General features: G+C 46.5%; 1 protein-coding gene across 1 annotated transcript in view; it reads left to right on the top strand.

Moving 5' to 3' along the window:
* Window positions 1–21,072, top strand: part of trpm2 (transient receptor potential cation channel, subfamily M, member 2) — a 96,714-nt gene that overhangs the window by 51,668 nt on the left and 23,974 nt on the right. Inside the window, exons 19-26 of the mRNA XM_056271375.1 lie at window positions 1,168–1,286; window positions 8,211–8,349; window positions 10,625–10,796; window positions 12,327–12,507; window positions 13,909–14,090; window positions 15,917–16,049; window positions 18,240–18,327; window positions 18,464–18,551. Of these exons, the coding sequence (XP_056127350.1) occupies window positions 1,168–1,286; window positions 8,211–8,349; window positions 10,625–10,796; window positions 12,327–12,507; window positions 13,909–14,090; window positions 15,917–16,049; window positions 18,240–18,327; window positions 18,464–18,551 (1,102 nt within the window). The remainder of the gene's footprint in view (window positions 1–1,167; window positions 1,287–8,210; window positions 8,350–10,624; window positions 10,797–12,326; window positions 12,508–13,908; window positions 14,091–15,916; window positions 16,050–18,239; window positions 18,328–18,463; window positions 18,552–21,072) is intronic.

Here is a 21,072-nt window from a genome sequence, read left to right on the forward strand (position 1 = left end):
TAGAATATCGTGCAAAAGTTGTAATTTTGATGATTATGGCTTACAGTTTATGAAACCCCGAAAATGAGAATATTACATGAAATCGATAAAAAAAGGATTTTAAATACAGAAATTTCGGCCCTCTGAAAAGTGTGATCATGCATATGTATATAGTTATATATACTAAATATATTAGTTTTGACCTTTTAATTTGAATTAATGAAATACACAAACTTTTGCACGATATTCTAATATTTCGAGTTTCACCTGTGTGTGTGTGTGTGTGTGTGTGTGTGTGTGTGTGTGTATATATAAATATATATAATAATTAAGTATATATTAAGTATAGTATTTAGTATATATTAAGTGTGTAATAATTCTCATATACTGTGTATGTATATATATATATATATTCTTGACCGAAGTACTTTAATTTTTACAGTGAAGACTACAGTATATGCAGTGTTTTTTGTTTTTTTTTTACATTTGATTACTTTATTCCATTTCAAACACAATTCTGACTTCATATCTCACAATTGTGAGATAAAAATTCTCAATTAACTTTTTTTATTTTTTTTAACTTTTTTTATTCAGTGATGGAAACAAGCTTCCATAGTTTTCTATGTGTAATATGTTTTAAAGTGTAATTTAATCCTGTGATCAAAGCTGAGTTTTCAGCATCATTACTCCAGTCTTCAGTGTCACATGATCCTTCAGAAATCACTCTAATATGAGGATTTGATGCTCATAAATAACATTGCTAATTATTATCAATGTTGAAAACAGTTGTGCTGAGTTTTGTGATACAATACCACTCTAAAGCTCGAGGGTAAGATTAACATAATAATAATAAATGAAAAATGTATGTACAATGCATGATCAACAGTGACAGTAAAAACATTTATAATGTTACAAAAGATTTCTATTGCAAATAAATGCTATTCTTTTGAACTTTCAATTAATCGAAGAATCCTGAAAAAAAAATTTTTATCAGAGTTTACACAAAAATATGAAGCAGGAGAAACTGTTTAAATTGTAATAATATTTCACAATATTACTGTATTTTTGATCAATTAAATTCACCTTGGTGAGCAGAAGAGACTTCTTTCAAAAACATTAAAGAATGGTATGGCAATATACTGTTATTATATCTGTCCGTCTATATTTAACCCCTGTGATTCTCCACAGCTCTATCACGACTTCGATGGGTCCGGCTTTCGGAGGAAAGCAAAGATGTACATCAGGGATCTGTGGAACATTCTGGATGTGCTGTCAATCATGCTGTTCATTTCTGGTCTGGTCTGCAGGTCAACACAACCACTATTTCACTAAATACCATTCAGATGTGATTAATATTAATTCAGTACAGTTCATGTTTGCCTTATTAAAGGGTTAGTTCACCCAAAAATGAAAATGATGTCATTAATGACTCGCCCTCATGTCGTTCCAAGCCCGTAAGACCTCCGTTCATCTTCAGAACACAGTTTAAGATATTTTAGATTTAGTCCGAGAGCTTTCTGTCCCTCCTTTGAAAATGTATGTACGGTATACTGTCCTTGTCCAGAAAGGAAATAAAGACATCATCAAAGTAGTCCATGTGACATCAGTGGGTTAGTTAGAATGTTTTGAAGCATCGAAAATACATTTTGGTCCAAAAATAACAAAAACTACGACTTTATTCAGCATTGTATTGTCTTCCGGTTCTGTTGTGGATCAACACTAATAGAAACACTAAAGGAATCCTATTCAAAGTTCCCTTTCGTATGGGAACTCCTACGTCTCGTCGGAGGAGTTTCCAACGAATTGGGATCACGCTAGGGAGACCAATTGCCTTCGAGTGAATTAAAACGAGCCAATAAATATTGGCATGCGGGATTTGCATTCCGCATCCCGCCTATCAATGCGGGTATAAAAGCGGAAGCGAACGCACATACCATTGCTTTTAGCTTCGGAGCCGAACTTAGTGTCCTCTGAGTGATGAGCTACAAAGATTGGTTTGATATCTTCACGCTCAACGAGTCTGCTGTTCCAGGAAGAGCCTTTCTGTGTTGGTGTGACGGCGCTTCAGTGATCCTCGCGATCTCCCGGTGTCAGCTGTTGCTTCACGCGATCTGCCTTGTTTTCAAAGAGCTGTTGTAACAGCTGGTATTTGGTTGAGTGCGCGCAGCGGGCTTGCAGTTTCCCCGCTGTGTTGCCGCGTTGGTCCCTGTGTGTCTCGACACAATAAGAGAGCGTTTCTTTTCTGAAAGAGCAACACGAGTGAAGTTCGCGTCCTTTTCAGGATGACGTTTCACCCGTGTGTTTCTGGATGCGGTCAACTTCTGCCTCCGGCTGATGGTCGCGATCGCTGTGTCACGTGCTTGGGCCTCGCGCACGCTGAAGCAGCGTTCGTGGATGAGTCATGTTCTCATTGCGGGAACATGACCGTCGCGGTGTTGAGACTAAGACTGCGATCCCTCACCAGTTGTTCTTCTGGTTCACTCCAGAAGAAAGCTACTTCAGCTGATCCCATTGGTGGTCTGAGGGTTACAGTGAGGAATGATCTGCCGGGTGAAAGACCCCCTCGGACATCCCACTCCTCTTCAGCCGTGCCACTGGGGTCTTCGGAGGAGCGTGCTGGGTCATCACGTGTGGCTCCAGTCGTTCCTTCGGGGCCCCTCCGGAGGACCAGATGTCGATCGAGGCATCGGAGGGAGATGAGTCGCGATCTGGGGATGACGACTCGGCTGCATTGCCCCCTTCGGGTGTGGTAGTGTTGTCCGAGCCTTACCCGGAGATGACACTTATGCTCGCCCGGGCGGCCGAGAAGGTCGGGCTCGTGTGGAACCCTCCACCGCGTCCCGAACCGTCTCGGCTCGACGATTGGTATCTCGGGGCGGCCCGTGCTGGTACTCAGCGCTCCGCTCCGGTTCCTTTCTTCCCGGAGGTGCATGAGGAGGTGACGAAATCTTGGTCGAACCCTCTGGCGGCTAGACTGAGGTTGACTCCCTCCTCCTCCCTCACCACTCTCGATGGCGGAGCAGCTCTGGGATACGAAGGCATCCCCCCAGTGGAGCGCGCGGTGGCGATGCAACTGTGTCCCACCTCCGCTTCCTCCTGGCGGGGTAACCCTTCGCTCCCATCCCGCACTTGTAGGTTCTCTTCCAGTCTGACTGGAAAGGCCTACTCTGCCCTGCATGCCATGGCGCTCCTGCAGGTCTACCAGGCCCAGGCGCTATGTGACATGCAGGAGGGTGGTGTCGACCCAGGGGTGCTCAAAGAGCTGCGCACGGCGACGGACCTTGCCCTACGGGCGACGAAAGTCACCGCGCGTTCCCTGGGTCGAGCGATGTCCACTCTCGTGGTCCAGGAACGACATCTATGGCTCACCCTGTCGGATATGAAGGACTCGGACAAAAACAAGTTCCTTGCTTCTCCCATATCCCAGGGTGGCCTCTTCGGCGATGTGGTGGAGAACTTCGCCCAACAGTTCTCCACCGCCCAGAAGCAGTCGGAGGTGATCAAACACATCATGCCTCGGAAGCCGGCTAGGGCTGCCCCGCCTCCGACGGTCGCGCCTCCAGGTGCTCGTCGCCGAGGGCGCCCTCCTGCCGCCGCCTCCGCCCCTGCCCAGCCCAAGCAGCAGCCCGCTAAACGACAGGGTGCCGGCCGTAGGAGAGATGCGCAGCCTGCTCAGGCCTCGTCTAAACCACCCGGCAAGAGGAAAGGTAAGCGACCCTGAGACGGGCCACCCAGAGGACGTGGTTGCTGCTCTTCAGGAGAGGGCCTCTGCACCTCTCCTTCCCCCGGAGGAGGGCCGGGTGGAGAATCTTTTGTTTCCTTTTATTTCTGTACTCAAATTCTCAATAAAAGAGCAGTTTCCGTTTCCTCTGGGTCACCCACGGTCAAGACTGGCAGTCTAGAACGACGCTCATTTGCCTCGTCACTCCCAGTCTCCTCCGTCGAAGAAGGCGAGAATGTCTGTGTGCGCCGCCACGTTGCCTCGCCACACTCATTCCGTTCGCTCCAGCGCTCAGATGCCAGTGATGCCGCCCCGGCCTCATCACTCTCGTCTGTTGTTGGCCAAGGAGGCGTGGAAGCCAGGACTCGACGCCCCTCAGCCTCGCTCCTCGTTTCCCCTCCGACCTTCGCCACGGGACACTCAGCAGTCGAACGCCCCAGAGAAAGATGGGCCTTCCCTGCTGTTTGCCCCCCGGTGGAGGCAGGTAAGTGTTGCACAACACACACAGACCCCACCTTCGGCCGCAGCAATGCCTCTGAGGGCGGGTCCCTGCCTTCCACCTCGCTGCCCCTCCGCGGGTACGCCGGTGGTCCGAGTGGGCTTGTTGGTTCAGTCTCTCGAAGCCTGGCTAGCGCTTCCGAGACCGTCCAGGTGGCTCGTTCGCACCATCCGGTTCGGCTATGCAATTCAGTTTGCCCGCCGGCCTCCCAGGTACAGGGGTGTCCTCTTCACCCAAGTGCGGAGTGGCGACGCCCCTGTCCTGAGGAAAGAGATCGTGGCCCTGCTGGCGAAGGACGCGATCGAGCCGGTCCCTCCAGCCGAGATGAGGTCTGGGTTCTACAGCCCTTACTTTATTGTACCCAAGAAAAGCGGTGGGTTACGACCAATCCTGGATCTGCGTGTTTTGAATCGGGCCCTTCACAAGCTCCCGTTCAAGATGCTTACGCAGAAACGCATCTTCGAGTGCATCCGTCCCCAGGATTGGTTTGCAGCGATCGACCTGAAGGACGCGTACTTTCATGTCTCGATTCTGCCTCGACACAGACCGTTTCTTCGGTTTGCGTTCGAGGGTCGGGCATATCAGTACAAGGTCCTACCCTTCGGCTTGGCCCTGTCGCCCCGCGTCTTCACGAAAGTCGTGGAGGCGGCCATTGTTCCCTTGAGAGAACATGGCGTTCGCATTCTCAACTATCTCGACGACTGGCTGATAATAGCTCACTCGCGAGATCTGTTGTGCGATCACAGGGACCTGGTGCTCCGGCACCTCAGCCGGTTGGGACTTCAGGTCAACCGGGACAAGAGCAAACTCTGCCCCACGCAGAGGATCTCTTATCTCGGCATGGAGCTGGACTCGGTCAGTCAGACTGCGTGCCTCACAGAGGAGCGCGTCCAGTCAGTGCTCAACTGCCTCAGGTCCTTTCGAGGCAGGTCAGCGGTCCCACTGAAGCAATTTCAGAGGCTCCTGGGGCATATGGCAGCCGCAGCCGCAGTAACGCCGCTCGGCCTGTTGCATATGAGACCGCTTCAGCGCTGGCTTCACGATCGAGTCCCGAGATGGGCGTGGCAGAGCGGCACGTTCCGGGTCAACATTACCCCGCACTGTCGCCAAACCTTCAGTCCTTGGTCGGACCCTGCCTTTCTACGGGCCGGAGTGCCCTTAGTCCAGGTGTCCAGGCATGCTGTGGTTTTCACGGATGCCTCTGCCAACGGATGGGGGGCCACGTACAACGGGCATGCAGTCTCAGGTCTGTGGACGGGGCCTCAGCTGCATTGGCACATCAATTGCCTAGAGTTGCAAGCAGTACGCTTAGCCTTGTGCCGCCTCAAGGGGCTGCTTCTGCACAGGCATGTACTAGTCCGTACGGACAGCACTGCGACCGTGGCGTACATCAACCATCAAGGTGGTCTACGCTCCCGTCGTATGTCGCGACTCGCCCGCCATCTCCTCCTATGGAGTCAGAAGCATCTGAGGTCGCTTCGGGCCATTCATATCCCTCAACCGTGCAGCCGACGAGCTCTCACGGCAGCCGCCCCTTCCGGGAGAATGGCGACTCCATCCCCAGGTGGTTCAGCTGATATGGGGAATCTTCGGAGCCGCTCAGATAGATCTGTTTGCCTCTCCGGACACAACCCATTGCCAGTTGTTCTATTCCCTGACCGGAGGGTCCCTCGGCACGGATGCACTGGCACACAGCTGGCCCCGGGGCCCACGCAAGTATGCGTTTCCCCCAGTGAGCCTTCTCGCACAGACACTGTGCAAAGTCAGGGAGGACGAGGAGCAGGTCTTGCTAGTTGCGCCGTACTGGCCCAACCGGACCTGGTTCCCGGAACTCATGCTCCTTGCGACAGCACCTCCTTGGCCCATTCCTCTGAGGAAGGACCTGCTTTCTCAGAGACGGGGCACTCTTTGGCACCCGCGTCCAGACCTGTGGAGACTATATGTCTGGTCCCTGGACGGGACGCGGAGGTTCTAGATGGCCTACCACAGGCTGTGGTAAATACCATCGCTTCCGCTAGAGCCCCCTCTACGAGGCGCCTCTATGCGTTGAAGTGGAACCTGTTCGTCGTTTGGTGTTCTTCCCGCCGGGAAGACCCCCGAACTTGCCCGATCAGTGTCGTGCTTTCCTTTTTACAAGACGGGTTGGAGAGAAGGCTGTCTCCCTCCACCCTCAAAGTATATGTGGCCGCAATAGCTGCCCATCACGATGTGATCGACGGGAAGTCGTTAGGGAAGCACGATCTGATCATCAGATTCCTTAAGGGTGCTAAGAGGTTAAATCCCCCTCGTAATTTGCACCCTGTTCCCTCTTGGGACTTAGCTCTGGTGCTGAGAGCGCTTCAAAGGCCCCCATTTGAGCCCTTAAATGATATAGAGCTAAAAGTTTTGTCTGAAAAAACTGCTCTTCTATTGGCTCTAGCTTCCTTCAAGAGGGTCGGGGATCTGCAGGCTTTTTCGGTCGACGAATCGTGCCTAGAGTTCGGACCGGGCATTTCTCACCTGGTTCTGAGACCCCGGTTCGGATATGTGCCCAAGGTTCCTACCACTCCATTTGTAGATCAGGTAGTGAACCTGCAAGCGCTGCCCGTGGAGGAAGCAGACCCAGCCCTGGCTTTTCTCTGTCCCGTACGTGCACTACGTTGTTATGTGGACAGAATGCAAAGCTTCAGGACCTCAGAGCAGCTCTTCGTCTGTTACGGAGGCCAGCAGAAGGGGAAGGCTGTCTCCAAGCAGAGGTTAGCCCACTGGCTAGTGGATGCTATCGTCCGGGCTTATGAATCCCAGGACGTCCCTTGCCCACCCAGGTTGACGGCTCACTCCACAAGGAGTGTCGCTTCCTCTTGAGCTTTGGCGCAAGGTGCCTCACTGACAGATATCTGCAGAGCTGCGGGCTGGGCGACACCTAACACGTTTGCCAGGTTTTATAGCTTACGTGTTGAACCGGTTTCCTCCCGTCTACTCGCTACGGTCAGTGGCGCAAGGGAATAGGTTCTGTCGGCTTGCTGCGCCATTCCGCCTTATGAGCTGGATCCGTGCGCCTTTTTGCTCCTTGGTTCCCCAACAAACGGGTAACCTTCTGAGCTCCTCCATCACTCCTCGGCATCAGGCGTGGCGGACCGCCTGACGCTAGGTCTATTACCTCTCTTAAGAAGTTGCTAGTAGACTGAGTGACCTTCACGATGACTTCCTCGTGATCAATTTTCCACGTTCCTGCTACTCTACGGGCTAGCTCCGTGTCTTCCCCTCGACAGACTCACTCTGTCGTCCTTGCTGAGTATGCTCCCCACCCTACGGGCTGGGACTACCTCAAGGACTCCCATATGTTTTACTACCCTACGGGCTAGTTCATATGTGTATTCAGTGCCTCCCTTCGGGCTGGCCGGGGGCTCCGCAACGTTCCCACATGGGCACGTTTCCCCAGTGTTATCCAAATCCACTGAGCGGGTCTTGCGGAACAGCAGTGTGATTTCCTCTTAGCTAGCTCCCGCCCGGAAGAAACTGAGAAACTGCTTGGAAGGGGCCAGCATCATGGCGTTTTATTTGGGATCCCAATTCGTTGGAAACTCCTCCGACGAGACGTAGGAGTTCCCATGCGAAAGGGAACGTCTCGGTTACGTATGGTAACCCTCGTTCCCTGAGTAGGGAACGGAGACGTCTCGTCCCGTCGCCATGTTTGCTGTACCTTCGCGGGGGACTGGACACCGTCCGGCTCCTCAGCGTAAAGCAATGGTATGTGCGTTCGCTTCCGCTTTTATACCCGCATTGATAGGCGGGATGCGGAATGCAAATCCCGCATGCCAATATTAATTGGCTCGTTTTAATTCACTTGAAGGCAATTGGTCTCCCTAGCGTGATCCCAATTCGTTGGAAACTCCTCCGACGAGACGTCTCCGTTCCCTACTCAGGGAACGAGGGTTACCATACGTAACCGAGACGTTTTTGTTCCTGATCTTGAGTTAAGTTTTAGTTGTTGTTTTTTACACTTAATCAAACTGTGTGTGTTTCATACAGACTCCAAGCCAACGCCACTGTCTTGTACGTGGGTAAAGTTCTACTCTGCATCGACTTCATCATATTCTGTCTACGATTAATGGCCATCTTCACTATCAGTCGAACCCTGGGTCCGAAAATAATCATTGTCAGGAGAATGGTGGGTCTGCATGTTCATAAAGTTAATTTCTTCAGTTCAGATATGTTCAGCAATAGTTCTGAGTGTTGAGAGACTAAGGGCGTTTTCACACCTGAAAGTCCGCACCAAGGTCCGAACCAAAGTTCACGTTTTGATACATTTTATACTTTCAGATAGTTTTGGTTTGGTTTCACACTGCAATAATGCGAGCGAGCGCACTAAAGAACTTTACGTGACACACTTGCGTCCTGTCATCATCATAGACAGTATAAGAAGTGGACAGAGCCATCTCATTGGAACTCAGTTGAGACAGTTGAAGCCCATTTTTAGCGATTTTTGAGCACTTCCGTTCCTGACGCGCAGACTCAAACCGACTCAAACTAAGCTTGATGACGTGAGCAACCTGTCTGACAGACGTTAATCTTCTAGTAGCTGTGCGTGAAAATTGCCAACGTTAATCTTGCAGAGACGGGGAACTTGAGCAAAGAGTTCTTTGGCGTGAGTGAGCAGGAGGAAGTATTCCGTTGCTTTTATGGACTCATTATCTATGGGCTTCTCCCTTGACGGGACATCCCCCCGATTGCCTGCGAGCTTCTCCTCCTGTCTGTACGGTAATTTCTGTACAGCGCGACAGAGAGTCGAGTGGTTATGACGCAATCAATAGCCTATTTTTACAAAATCTGTTTCTACGGGGCCATAATGTAACATAGAAGGTAATGGAGCCCTTTATACATTGTCGTGTTTCTTTAGAAATAAATAATGGACAAATGGAGTCTTTAAACGCCTCAGATGTAAAGTTATTCGCTGTCAAAGTGACGCCAAAATGAATGGGAGTCAATGGAAATGCTAACGCAAGTGAAGTTCTGCTACAACATGGCGGCACCCGGCCGGCTTCAACTTCCGGTCGATGGATTACCCCCTTGGTCATCATCATCTATGTGGGCTGCATCTTGACATTGATTGCTTTGTAAATGGACGTGCGTCTGACGTCAGCGTGTCGTCAATTCGGCGGGTAGCGAAGGGTTACCCCGCCAGGAGGAAGCGGAGGTGGGACACAGTTGCATCGCCACCGCGCGCTCCACTGGGGGGATGCCTTCGTATCCCAGAGCTGCTCCGCCATCGAGAGTGGTGAGGGAGGAGGAGGGAGTCAACCTCAGTCTAGCCGCCAGAGGGTTCGACCAAGATTTCGTCACCTCCTCATGCACCTCCGGGAAGAAAGGAACCGGAGCGGAGCGCTGAGTACCAGCACGGGCCGCCCCGAGATACCAATCGTCGAGCCGAGACGGTTCGGGACGCGGTGGAGGGTTCCACACGAGCCCGACCTTCTCGGCCGCCCGGGCGAGCATAAGTGTCATCTCCGGGTGAGGAGGGTCCCCGAAGGAAACGACTGGAGCCACACGTGCTGGACCCAGCACGCTCCTCCGAAGACCCCAGTGGCACGGCTGAAGAGGAGTGGGATGTCCGAGGGGGTCTTTCACCCGGCAGATCATTCCTCACTGTAACCCTCAGACCACCAATGGGATCAGCTGAAGTAGCTTTCTTCTGGAGTGAACCAGAGGAACAACTAGATCGGGGGATCTCCAAAGGGACTCCCCCTCTGGTGAGGGATCGCAGTCTTAGTCTCAACACCGCGACGGTCATGTTCCCGCAATGAGAACATGACTCATCCACGAACGCACGTCCATTTACAAAGCAATCAATGTCAAGATGCAGCCCTATACTTCTGCATAATGTGTCTCTTTTTACAACAAAAATGTGAATTCTGCTGGTAATCAGACAGTCTCATGCATACAGATACAGATTCGGTCTACAATCGCCTACGTAGGCGAAATTAGTTTGACGTTTCTAATCGTAAACACCGCCATGTTGAAGCTTGCGGTGATGTTGTTCACTGATGTTATGGGTGTCCACTCTGCTTATTGTTTTTCCAGAATGTTGCACTCCTGTTTGTCATTGTACACGAAACTTTACGCCAATAAATCATCAGAATTATTGCTGACTTGTGCGTCTCAAGCGCCCTCTTTACGCTCGTCCTAATGCCTGTTAGGTGTCCGTGGATTTGCCTATATTTGGTGTTGAAAATGGAAACGTCTTTAGACATGGAAAATCGATTTTACATTCGATTCAATGAACACTTATGTCTCAAAAATCAATCAGGATTTTTTCACAAAAGTGACAGCCCTAGCGCACATCAAGCAAAAATGTTTTTCCATAAAAGCAAATACAGACAGACTGAACTATGAATGTGCATCTTTTCCCGTTTAATTTTGTGTCCTCTCATATTCTCTCTTTGCAGATGATGGATTTGTTCTTCTTCATGTTTCTGCTCAGTATCTGGGTGGTGGCGTACGGCGTGGCGAAACAGAGCATTATGATCGACAATGAAGAGAGACTAAACTGGATCGTCCGTGGAGCCGTCTATGACCCCTACCTCATCATATTTGGCAACTTCCCCACTAATATAGACAGTGAGCAGTTTACTCTAAATTTAATCAAATCAAATTATAATTTTTTTTTGCAATAACATATGAAAATTGAAGATGTGCCTGCTGTGAGCTCCAGGAGTTTATTTTTTTAAATGTTTAATTGTCAAATTCCCACTAAAGAAGAACTGTGTCAATCTCAGTACACTGTCAAATAACGTATAGATTTGCATATATAGAATAGAATAGACTTTAATTGTCATTGTCGAAATTTGCTTATGCAACCTCTAAAACAATACTCACTTTCACAAAGCCCAAGCCCACCAGGTGAGAAAAAGTAGCGTAATGCATTACTTTCATAAAAAGCAACCTAATTAGTTACTTTTTAGGGAGTAACACGTTATTGTGACGCAACTTTCCCCAACACTGGTTATAAAATTATATTATAAAATATTGCATATGCAATAATAATGCAAATGTGCTTTGTTTTTTGTTTTTATTGTAACATTGTAGAACATTCAGAAGTCCAGAGATTTATACAAAATATAGAGAAATCAGATAGCTAATAGGGCTGGGTAAAAAATATCGATTTCTCGATTTTAATCGATTCTCATTTTTACGAACCGATATCGATCCTTAAATCTCAAGAATCGATTAGTCATCCTGTTTTCAGTTGACGAATGAATGGAACATTGTAGCGCTCATCCCATCCAATAAAGCGCAATAATCTTTGTGCTTTGTTACTATTGATATGAAACAAAGTCTCAGATTTCTAAGTACGTCCATTTTCTTACGAAATTCAAAAACATAAATAGCGTTTTGTCGCTGTGGCGTGAGATCGCTCTGGCGCCGCTCAAGAGAAGCACATGATCTCCTCTTCTGCCTTAATACCGGTTACAGCGCGAAATAAACATGAATGAGCTTCTGAAAGTGTGTTAAAAGACAGAGTACAACTTATCGAAATCCGTATCATGTCACATGGAATCGCTCAATCAGTGTTTCAACCGTGGAAAGACGTAAGTCAAACAACTTGTAAACAATGTCATGTGACGTCACATTTACCTCAGAAAAAACATATCTAGTGACCATAAACTCGTTAGCTAGAAAAATGAACTCTAGAGAGATTTTGCTAAATATATTATGCACCATATTACATATTCATTATAATTTTTAATGTTCTTCAATATTTAATGTATGCTTGAATAAATCTGGCAAGTTTTTATGACAGCAACATTTAAATGTTTATATTTCATATAACTTCATTATTATAAAAATAAATAAAAGTGTAATTTAAGTGTTTGTACACAAATCAGTATATCACCAATATTATAGTCGGCTAATGAAGCCTATAGGCTACAACTGACTCCCATAGTTTACAGCATTAGTTAAGAGATTTGTTTTCCTTGAGAAAATTTGCCATGTATTGTACCTGCTATCCAAAATAATCAATATTGCATCGAATCGAATCAAAATCGAATCGAATTGCAAGCTTGTGAATCGAAATCGAATCGAATTGTGAAATTTGTATCAATACCCAGCCCTAATAGCTAACATATATCTCTGTTTGCAAACCAGACACTCAGTTTGATAAGAGCAGCTGCAGTGTGGACGCCACTGACCCTCTGAAGCCCAAATGCCCCGTGCTGAACGGCGATAACCTGCCGATGTTCCCCGAATGGCTGACCATCATCATGCTGTGTGTCTATCTGCTGTTCGCCAACATTTTGCTGCTCAACCTCCTCATCGCTATCTTCAAGTGAGTAAACAAATGGTAGTAAAAAAAAAAAAAGCCGACTTGATGCCGCCTTCTTCTTCTTATTTCCAATTTTACGGCGGTTGGCATCCAGCTTTTTGGTGCATTACCGCCCCCTCTACTCCGGAGTGTGGATCAAATACTATAATTACAAAATATCATTGTCCATTCTCTTTCCTACACTTACATAACCTTATTTCCCTTCAAATAAACACTCACATACACAACAAACTTTATTTATCAATTAAATCCTATTAAAAACTCCCGCCTCCCTTAAAAAAGACATCAATATCCTATTCTGCGTCCCATTTACTGCTCTTAATAACCCTTTTAATGTAATCTCTTGCACCCCAATCTGCCTCGACTTATTCTTAATCACCTGCCTCTGCATTTCATATCTCCTACACCTCATAATTATGTGCTCCACTGTCTCCTCTTCTTGACATCCCTCACACAACCCTGTCTGGTGCTTCCCTATCATCTTTAGTGTTTTATTCAGCGAACAGTGACCCAACCTTAACCTCGTCATCACAGCCTCTTCTCTCCTATTCCCACCCTATCCTGACTTGATGCCTTCTGTCTGCATGCACTCTTTATAGGCAGCAACTCTGAATCTACTGTACATTTAGTGCATCTTTTGTGAGACTTATTTCATAAAATAGTACATTTGTATGAAATATTTATTTAATGTTGAACAATTATTTATGTATTTGTTTGTTTATTGTTTTATTTAAGCACACAAATATGTTTATTTAACATAAGCATGTCTCTATATATGTGAGAGTGAGTAATTATCTTAAATATAAGTGTGTGTGTGTGTGTGTGTGTGTGTGTGTGTATATATGTATATATAGGGTGAATTCAGTTTGATTGGGACACTTTTTCTTTTTCCCAGTCAGTAAGTAAACAGACTGAAAAAGTTGAACAAAAACACTTATAATAATAATATTATATAATTAATATAATAATTTCCCAAATAATACATTTTTATTCAATGTAATTATTTATTTAATGTTGAACAATCATTTATGTATTTGTTTATTTGTTTAAGCACACAATTATCTGGTTCTTTAATATATACATATATTTGTGTGTGTGTGTGTGTGTGTGTGTACATGTGTTTGTTTAACCTTGAAAATGAATATTTGTGCAAATAGTTGTATTTCTTCTTGGCCATAATACACACACAGACACAGACACACACACACACACACACACACACACACATAGACACACACAGACACACACACACACACACATAGACACACACACACACACACACAGACACACACACACACAGACACACACACAGACAGACACACACACAGACAGACACACACACAGACACACACACACACACACACACACACATTTAGGGTTTTAAACTCTATCTTTGCATCACAGCTACACGTTCCAGGAGGTTCAAGACAACACGGACACCATCTGGAAGTTCCAGCGTTACGAGTTGATTAAGGAGTATCACAGTCGACCTGCTCTTCCTCCACCCTTCATCCTCCTCAGTCACCTCATCCTCTTCATCAGAGGAGCGTTGCAGCGGGACCCTTCAGAGAGACACAAGCACTTCAGTGAGTGTTGGGCCAGGACCGCACTACAGCCACAAAACCTCTGTTACTGAAAACACACACATGACGCAGCAGATCACTGATGTTCGTTAGTCTAGATCAGACTATGAGCAGACAGTCTGGTCCAGTTTATGCAGTGCATTAGCGCACGCATCCTTTTTCAGCTGCACTGGTTCCAGAAGTATTTTTTCCATTCATTTTTTCCATAGGGATTTTAAAACAAATTAAAGGAGTAGTTCACTTCAGAGTTAAAATGTCCTGATAGTTTACTCTCCCCCACATCATCCAAGATATTCATGTCTTTCTTTCTTCAGTCGAAAAGAAATGAAGGTTTTTGAGGAAAACATTCCAGTATTTTCTCCATATAGTGACTTCAATGGGGTCCAACGGGTCGAAGGTCCAAATGTGAGTTTCAGTGCAGCTTCAAAGTCTCGACACGATCCAGCCGAGGAATAAGAGTCTCATCTAGACAAACCAGCGGCCATTTTGAAAAAATAAATAAACTTTTATATTCTTTTTAAGCACGAATGTTCATCTTGCACTAGCTCGATGCGCCACACATTATGTAATCACCCTGAAAGGTCACGCGTGGTTTAGGCGGAAGTGCAAAGACTAAGGGCCTGTCCCAAATGGCACACTCCGGACTTGTGGACTTCCTCAGAGTCCACACTTCGGTGACGTCATGTAGTGCAGACCTATAAGGCTCTTAGCGCGAGTCCGCGAGGGCGCATTGAGAGGTATTTTTGGGACAGACTCGATCGTCACGCCGGTAACCGGAAGACGGTCTGATTGTTGTTATGGACAGGAGCTACAGGTTCGGGGAAATATGCGGCCTATTGTTGTTGTGTTTACACATGACTCAGTAAAGCCCTGACATTCTGTTCTATTTATTTAATGAATCATAATGCGATTGTATTATTCAGCTCGCTATCATTAGCCTATGTTTGAGACATCAACCACTGGTCGATGATCATAATGTTTGTATAAACTTGTCATAAAAACCGTAATGATAATTACACTTAAATATTTTCTTCTCAGCCATGTTAACAATTGTCCGTGAGCGAAATCTCCTCCCATCCGTCGTCTGATTGGCCTTCCGCAAGGATTCCTGGGTAGTTAAAGTGCGTGGAGCCTGCATCTATGCGGGCTTCGTGGAAGACCGCTTCAAGGGTACACAGGGGGCGCTGCTGAGCACACTTCAGAGCGTTAAAATGCTAAATGGGACGGCCTACGGACTCGCAGACTCGGCGAGCACGCGCAATTTAAGTCCACGAGACCGAAAGTCCACATGAAGTGCGCCATTTGGGACAGGGCCATAGTCAAACGCCATTTACAAAAAAATAAATAAAATAAAAGGTAAAACAACGATGTCGGCTGGATCGTGTCGAGACTTTGAAGCTGCACTGAATCTGGACCTTCGACCCGTTGGACCCCATTGAAGTCACTATATGGAAAAACATCCTGGAGTGTTTTCCTCAAAACCTTAATTCCTTTTCGACTGAAGAAAGAAAGACATGAATATCTTCGATGACGTGGGGGAGAGTAAATTATCAGGACATTTTAATTCTGAAGTGAACTACTCCTTTAGTAAGCGATGATTTGAACCATGAAGCACTGCGAACAACATAATCGGATTAACTTTAGGCAGATTCTGACTTGCATTGCATTCAATGTTTACATTTTATCCCTGGAAATCAAATCCCAAACAAGTTCTACTGTTTGAGATACATCAACAAAGCTTATATTTCTTATATTTTTAATGTCCTGATCACTTTAAAAAACTGCGTTAAATGTCTAAATCCCTGGTTTAAGTACGTGGTTCTGCACAGGGCAGGAACTAGAGCAGACCGAGGAAGAGGAGCTGTTGTCCTGGGAGGCTTTCATGAAGGACAACTATCTGGTATCTACACGACAGGACGAGAGCCAGAGCGTGGAGCATCGTATCCAGGACACCGCAGAGAAGTAACTCAGAGAAGCACAAGACTTAAATAAGACATGAAACAGAACAGCTCATGGGCTCTATCTTGCACCCGGCGCAAATGACTTTGTACACTGACGCATGTATCATTCCTATTTTGCACCCGCGCAAAGCGGACTTTTCCCTCCACAGACGCACGTCGGTTAACTAAGAAATACACTTGCGCTCCCCGGGGCGGTTCAGCGCAAAGAGGAGGCGTGTTCCGGCGCAAACCTTCCCTCATGCTATTTTGCAGTTCCAGAAAACAATTGCACCACTGACCAGAAAAAACCTAGTCTAAAGTCAGTGGCGCGTTGCGCGTTGTTCATTATGCTATTTTAAGGGCGCATGCTTGACCATAATGTAGCGGGTGCACAACGCGCATACACTTTGATTCTCTCATCTAAGCAGCAGTTTTCATTTTTGCAAATCATACATTATTACGATAGATAGATAGATAGATAGATAGATAGATAGATAGATAGATAGATAGATAGATAGATAGATAGATAGATAGATAGATAGATAGATAGATAGATAGATAGATAGATAGATAGACAGACAGACAGACAGATAGACAGACACATTTACCCAAATTATACGCCTGTTTAACAGAAGTTAATTTGGGTGGGTTTCTCCATCCCAATGTCACTTCTCTGTGTTTTACGGCCCTGACGAGAACGTTGCTCTCCTCGGCTGTGAACCGCTCCTGGCGCGCGCCTGGTAAATCCGCCGTTATAATAGCAATCCGCCATGCAACATGCGCGCGCGCCTGCTCTTAAAGGGAATGTGAGATGACGCTCTGATTGGTTTATTTCACGTTACGCCCAAACCACACCTATGAATAATGAAGCTACTTCAGGCCAACCCCTTTTAGATTTGCGCCAGGCGCAAGAGGCATTTATCCCGCCGGGAAAATAGCAACAGCGCCGGGATCCGCCCACAAAGTTACTTGCGCTTTACGCTTTGACACTTGCGTTTCAGATCGTTAAAATAGGGCCCTATATGTTTGAGTACTGAATTTGATTTGAGGAAACTATGAATCAACTTTTGAGTATGAGGAAGGGCGGAGTAATGGTCTGAAATGTTAGGGGGAGGAGCTTAAAGCGTTAGTTCTCCCAGAAAATGTAAATTATGTCATTAATGACTCTCCCTCGTGTTGTCACAAGCCCGTCAGACCTCCGTTCATCTTCAGAACACAGTTTAAGATATTTTAGATTTAGTCCGAGAGCTTTCTGTCCCTCCACTGTAAGTGTATGTACGGTATACTGTCCTTGTCCAGAAAGGAAATAAAGACATCATCAAAGTAGTCCATGTGACATCAGTGGGTTAGTTAGAATGCAAATAATTGTATTTCTTCTTGGTCATAATACACACACACAGACAGACACACAGACACACACACACAGCTGTGTTTTTGTGATTTGTGAGGACATTCCATAGGCGTAATGGTTTTTATACTGGACAAACTGTATATTCTATGCCCCTATCCCTAAACCTACCCATCACAGGAGACATGCTGCATTTTTACATTTTTAATAAAACACTGCTTAGTGTGTTTTTAAAGCCATTTGAAATATGAGGACTCAGGAAATGTCCTCATTTTTCCGAGTGTCCTCATATTGAAGGTGTGTTATCATAAAAATGTCCTCAGTTGTCATGAAAACAAGAGCACACAGACACACACACACACACACACACACACACATATTTAGGGACTTGGGACGACATGAGGGTGAGTCATTAATGACATCATTTTCATTTTTGGGTGAACTAACCCTTTAATATATTATTCTAATTCTAATAATTCTTAAAGTCATGAATATTAATTACCGGTATGTGACATGATATTCCTTCCTGATTTGCTAAAAGGCAGAGATGGATTAAGTACACAACATGTTTAATAATACAATTATTCAGGTATTTTCTCACTCAAGAATAAATTTAAGAACTTTTTTTTTATTACAAAAAAACATTTTTTTAAGAATGATTTTATATTTCTTTTCTTAAGATGGTCCTAATGGCAAAACTTAAAGGGGCTATATGTAAGAATTTTCATTTATTAATTGCTTTTTTATTCCCAATGAGTGAACAGCTTGCAACTAACATGAAGGGGGGAAAAAATGAAGTTACTATTTCGACCACTAGCTGTCATTCTTACAGACTGCACCTTTAAACCTGGGTTTTCCTCTCAGGGTCGGAGCGATGTCAGAACTTCTGGAGGGGGAGCAGGAGATGGTTTCGACCACGATGGCAAAACGACTTTCTAACCTTGAAGAGCAGGTGTCGTTCTGCCACAAACACTCACAAATACACACCATAAATATTGTTTTGCAGTCAGTTTGTTCTGTTCATTATTTCAGGCAGCATGTCAAAGCAAATGTGAATGTCAGATGGTGAATCTCTTGTCTTCTGGCAGGTCTCAGAGTCTGGCAAAGCTTTACGATGGATTATAGATGCGCTGAAATCTCAGGGATGCAAATCCAAAATGCAGCCGCCGCTAATGAGTAAGCAGAGTGTGTTTAAGATCAGCTCTTATTAGATGCATGCATCCTTTTTCATACTCATGATCTGTCCTTATAAGTTCATTAAAGTATTAGAGACACAATATTTTTTGGTAATGAGATCTTACATACACTACTGTTCGAAAGTTTGGGATCAAGTCTTAATTCTGCATTTAATCAAAAATTCAGTAAAAACACTAGTTTTGTGAAATATTATTATAATTTAAAATTTATATTTGAATATATGTTAAAACATATTATATTCCTGTGATCAAAGCTGAATTTTCAGCATCATTACTCCAGTCTTCAGTGTCACATGTTCCTTCAGAAATCACTCTAATATGATGATTTGCTGCTCATGAAACATCTCAGATTATTATTAATGTTGAAAACAGTTGTGCTGCTTTACATTTTTGCAGAAACCATTATATTATTTTTCAGGATTCTTTAAAAAATTTGTTAAAAACAGCATTTATTTGAAATAGACTATTTTGTTAGCCGGGTTAAAACCAGACCATTCTCAGTTGTAACTGAGTTATGGTCTGGCAAAGCGTCATAGACAAATCATTTCCAGAGGGGCATCACCAACGGACGTCGCGGATAGACCTAAACCCAATCAGAGCGATGAAGGAGATGACGTATGCAGAACGGCGGAGAAACATCTCCGAGTGTTGTTCTTTGCTCGGTTTTTAACAAAAAGGAAACGTACAAACCGCTTAAAACAGACGTGATAGCTGATTCGAACGAGTGATGTTCGACGGCGGCATCCATCTTTGTAATGTAGGCTACAAAATCTGCTTCAAAATCCCAGCGCTGTCGTCATCGTGTAAAGCCCGCCCCAACGCTTCTGATTGGTGCCTCGATTTCGACGGATTGGAAATGGGCTTGAATGAGCTCTTTGCCAGACTAACTTTCAGAGCAAATCTAAATTTGCCGGAAGTTGTCTGGGTTCTCTTACGAGAGGTTCTCTCATATTGCGTAAGCTAGCTTACGCTACGGGAAAGATGAATCTTTTCTGAGAAATTGAAGCCAAAAAATTATTGCAGCAGACCATGAGCGGGCTAGCTAGCAGCTCATTGGTTCGCTCACAGAGAACTGCTTAAGCCTATGAGGAGACGCGAATGAACTCTCGGCCAATGAGAGTCTGACATGCTCTCATTACGTCAGAGCCCGCCGAAACGGGCGTGGTCAGAGAGAATAACACTGGCGTCCTAGGCTGTAAACTCTGATTTTCATCTCTTCAGTGAGGCTACACGCATCTGCTGATCCTGAGAGAAGCCGCCGTCGTCGAAAAGGCAACTCTAGCGAGCATCTGGGAGACTGAGGAAGCCGGCAGTCTTCGCCACCTTCAGCCGTCCTGCGAGCTAGCGCCATCCGACGGATTTGTATCCTTTTTACAAAAAGCTTCCTGTACATTTTGTATCTAAAAGAGCCGAGCGTCTTTTTAAAGATGTCTCGTAAATCTTCCTGCGGTTCTTGCCGCGCTCCCCTCGAGATTGGAGACCGCCACGTCATCTGCGCTCTCTGCCTCGGATTGGAGCACGCCGAGCTCGCCCTCGCCGATGGCGGCTGCGATCTCTGCGAAGACATGCCGTTGTCGACCCTGCGGGCTCGTCTTCAGGCCACTAAAGTTGCTTCCGCGCCGCCTCTGACTTCGCCGCGGATGAAGAAACGCCACTCTCAGAGGCCGCCGGAACCCCGTGCCAGAAGCGTTCATCCCGCCGGAGCCTATCGCCTCCCGCTCTCCTTCTCCGCCGCTTCCGGACATACAGTTGCCGCCGAGTGGCCGCTCTGTCGCCTCCGATGACGCCGCGGACATCAAGGAAACATGTTCGCTTCTCAGTGAGGAATGGTCCGGTTCTCACGCCTCCTCGGCCCGAGAATCCTCCGGGACCCGCGCTGGAATCGAGGAGGAATTAATGCGCCTCCTCTCACAGGCCGTCGAACGCCTCGGGCTCGATTGGTCTCCTCCCCCCGAGCAGACCATCAACCGTATGGACAGCAGCTACTTCCGCCAGCGCTCGACTCCCGGCACTAAACGGGCCGCGCCCTTCCTGCCTGAACTGCACGCGGAACTCACGAAGTCCTGGAACGCCCCGCTCTCTGCTAGAACTCGTTCCGACTCTTCCACCCCGCTTCGCGTTGTGGACGGAGCCGCAGAGAAGGGTTATCTCTCCATTCCCCCTGTAGAGGACTTGGTCGCCGCACATCTGTGCCTGCCCTCCGCGAGATGGCGCTCATCACCTGTGCTCCCCTCTAAAGCCTGCAGAGCGACTTCAAGCTTTCACGCCCGCGATTACTCAGCCGCCGGCCAAGCAGCCTCTGCACTTCACTCCATGTCCGTCCTTCAGATACTACAGGGTGACATACTTCGTGAATGGGACGAGAGCGGAAAAAAAACCCTTCAGTCGCGGATTTGAGGAGCGCCACGGACATTGCCCTTCGCGCTACAAAATGTGCTGCTCAAGCTCTGGGGAAATGCATGGCCGCCATTTGTGTGTCTGAGAGACATTTGTGGCTCAGA

This window comes from Rhinichthys klamathensis, unplaced genomic scaffold (genome assembly GCF_029890125.1).
Source record: "Rhinichthys klamathensis goyatoka isolate OS25496 unplaced genomic scaffold, OSU_Roscu_1.1 h1tg000318l_1, whole genome shotgun sequence".
Lineage (NCBI taxonomy): Eukaryota > Metazoa > Chordata > Actinopteri > Cypriniformes > Leuciscidae > Rhinichthys > Rhinichthys klamathensis.